The sequence below is a fragment of the Histoplasma capsulatum genome, genomic scaffold (genome assembly GCF_000149585.1).
Source record: "Histoplasma capsulatum NAm1 scaffold_8 genomic scaffold, whole genome shotgun sequence".
Taxonomy (NCBI): Eukaryota; Fungi; Ascomycota; class Eurotiomycetes; order Onygenales; family Ajellomycetaceae; genus Histoplasma; species Histoplasma mississippiense.
In genome coordinates this window covers 1,795,938-1,798,126 of record NW_001813975.1, presented here as the reverse complement: position 1 = coordinate 1,798,126, position 2,189 = coordinate 1,795,938, and the positions used below count along the sequence as shown (strand labels likewise).

Below are 2,189 nucleotides of genomic sequence, written 5' to 3'. Positions count from 1 at the left end.
ATATCCTTTGAGCGCCCGATGAGGTCCGTTTGAGCGTCAGATTTCATCTTTGACTGGAGATTCACAGGATGATGACCAACTAGCGGAACTCGAAGAACAAGCCCGAAAACAAGAGGAGAAAGAGATGGAAGATTCAGGGGAAGTCGACGGCGAAGAGGCTGATAGAGAGATTGACCATCTGATTCTTGTCACACACGGGATTGGCCAAAGGTTGGGATTGCGGTTGGATAGTATTAATTTCGTGCACGACGTCAATGTCCTCAGGAAGACCATGAAAAGTGTATACGCCGCATCACCAGATTTGCAGGTTCTTAACTCGCACGTTGACTCCGAGCTCAAGAACTGTCGTGTCCAGGTCCTTCCCGTATGCTGGAGACATTTACTTGACTTCCCACAACAAGGACTCAAGCAGCATCGAAAAGAACTTGACCTTGCTGACGCTGATAAAATGGCAGTTGAGGATGCGCACTATCCAAGTTTGAAAGATATTACACTAGAAGGGGTCCCTGCTGTCCGAAATCTGATTACTGATCTAGCTATGGATGTTTTGCTTTACCAGAGTACCTACCGGGAGCATATTGCGGGTATCGTGCAAAGGGAGTGCAATCGCATATATAAGCTTTTCAAAGTCCGCAACCCGAGGTTTAAAGGTTCCGTTAGCTTTTGCGGTCATTCCCTGGGTAGCGCCATACTTTTTGATATCCTCTGCCACCAACCAAGGACTCCAGGAGAGGTCAAGTCCACTAATTGGAGTTCCTCAAGTTCTAAAAGTAGAGGAGTTGAAGCTCCGAAATCAGAAGCCTTTCCCTTGGATTTCGAATGTGCTGATTTCTTTTGCCTTGGATCTCCGATTGGGCTTTTCCAGATGCTGAAAGGGAAAAGAATTGTCGGAAAGGACTTGAAGATAATGGACTCGACCCAACCCCCTGGTTTCATAACTTCAGTCTCGTCACCTAAATGTGGGCAACTATTCAATATCTTCCATCCGTCCGACCCTATCAGTTACCGCATTGAACCCTTGATATCCCCAGCCATGACTGCACTGAAACCTCAGCCCCTACCATACGTCAAACGGACGATATGGAGCACGTCAGGTCAGAGCCTCACTAATATCAGTACCCGGGTGGGCCAGAGTGTCGGGTCCCTTTGGACTCACTTTGCTTCCGGGGTTGCAAGCAGCTTTCTGAACCGCAGCTTGGGCCTGAGTGAAGCGTCAACGCAACCACGACTAGCTGTTGGAGAACGGCAAAAAATAACTGGTTCACGCACTGAGTTAGATATCGATCAATCACAGGCGATTGACATGGGAGCGGTGGTCAACGAGTCAAGTCCATCCCACCAGAAATACCCGACTCTCATCGATGCGAATATCGAAACGCTCTATGACGGGTTTCAGAAAACTAGGAACTCATCGATCGACATAGCTATTGAATCTGAATCCTCAATCGGGATTGAAAATCGCGCGCGCAATATAAGGCATGAGGAGGAAAAAGTCCGCGCTTTGAATTCTAATGGTCGGGTTGATTATAGTATACAAGAGTATGTTTTATGAACCTACGTGCCGTGTTTTCGGGTAACATTTTGCCGTTTCTTTTTCTTTTTCATTTTCTTTTCTTTTTTTTGAGAAGAAAACGTAAGCTAATCTAACCACAATCACATAGAGGTGCATTTGATATATCTCTTATAGCTAGCATTGCTAGCCATCTTTCCTACTGGGCTGATGAAGATGTGAGCCACTTTATGCTATCACAGCTGCTGTCAAGAACCCTCAAGGAGCAGAGGGATCGTAAATGATGTCAAATCCGGGTGCCATTTGATGAGCTCACCAAGTATGATAGTTATGATTGTCCCTGGCAAAACAGCCTGGCTCATAATAATTATGTATATATATATATATAATTCCTAATTATCCTATCTAGATATTTGTGGCATACAAACCTGGAAATTTAAGTTTATCTATCTACTTTTACATTTGAAGGTAACTGCGAAGTCATGGTATGTCCAACCATGATAGACAAAATTTCTGCATTAAATAGCATAGCAATTAACAGGGCACATGGCAGTAATTTTTCAAAATTAACCTTGGAAACTCCATATGGCGTGAGATTCGCCCTTGTGGGTGTCATAATGAGGTCATCATTCCCAACCTGATGCAAGTCAAAGACCCCTGCCAACACCGTTCTTATGTG

General features: G+C 44.8%; 1 protein-coding gene across 1 annotated transcript; it reads left to right on the top strand.

Moving 5' to 3' along the window:
- Window positions 1-18: 18 nt before the first annotated feature.
- On the top strand, window positions 19-1,691 carry HCAG_07460 (predicted protein; the record flags this gene model as incomplete). Its single annotated transcript, XM_001537988.1, has 4 exons — window positions 19-27; window positions 68-655; window positions 866-1,539; window positions 1,688-1,691. 4 exons carry the CDS (start codon window positions 19-21, stop codon window positions 1,689-1,691), a joined length of 1,275 nt encoding a protein of 424 aa, XP_001538038.1.
- Window positions 1,692-2,189: the final 498 nt, after the last annotated feature.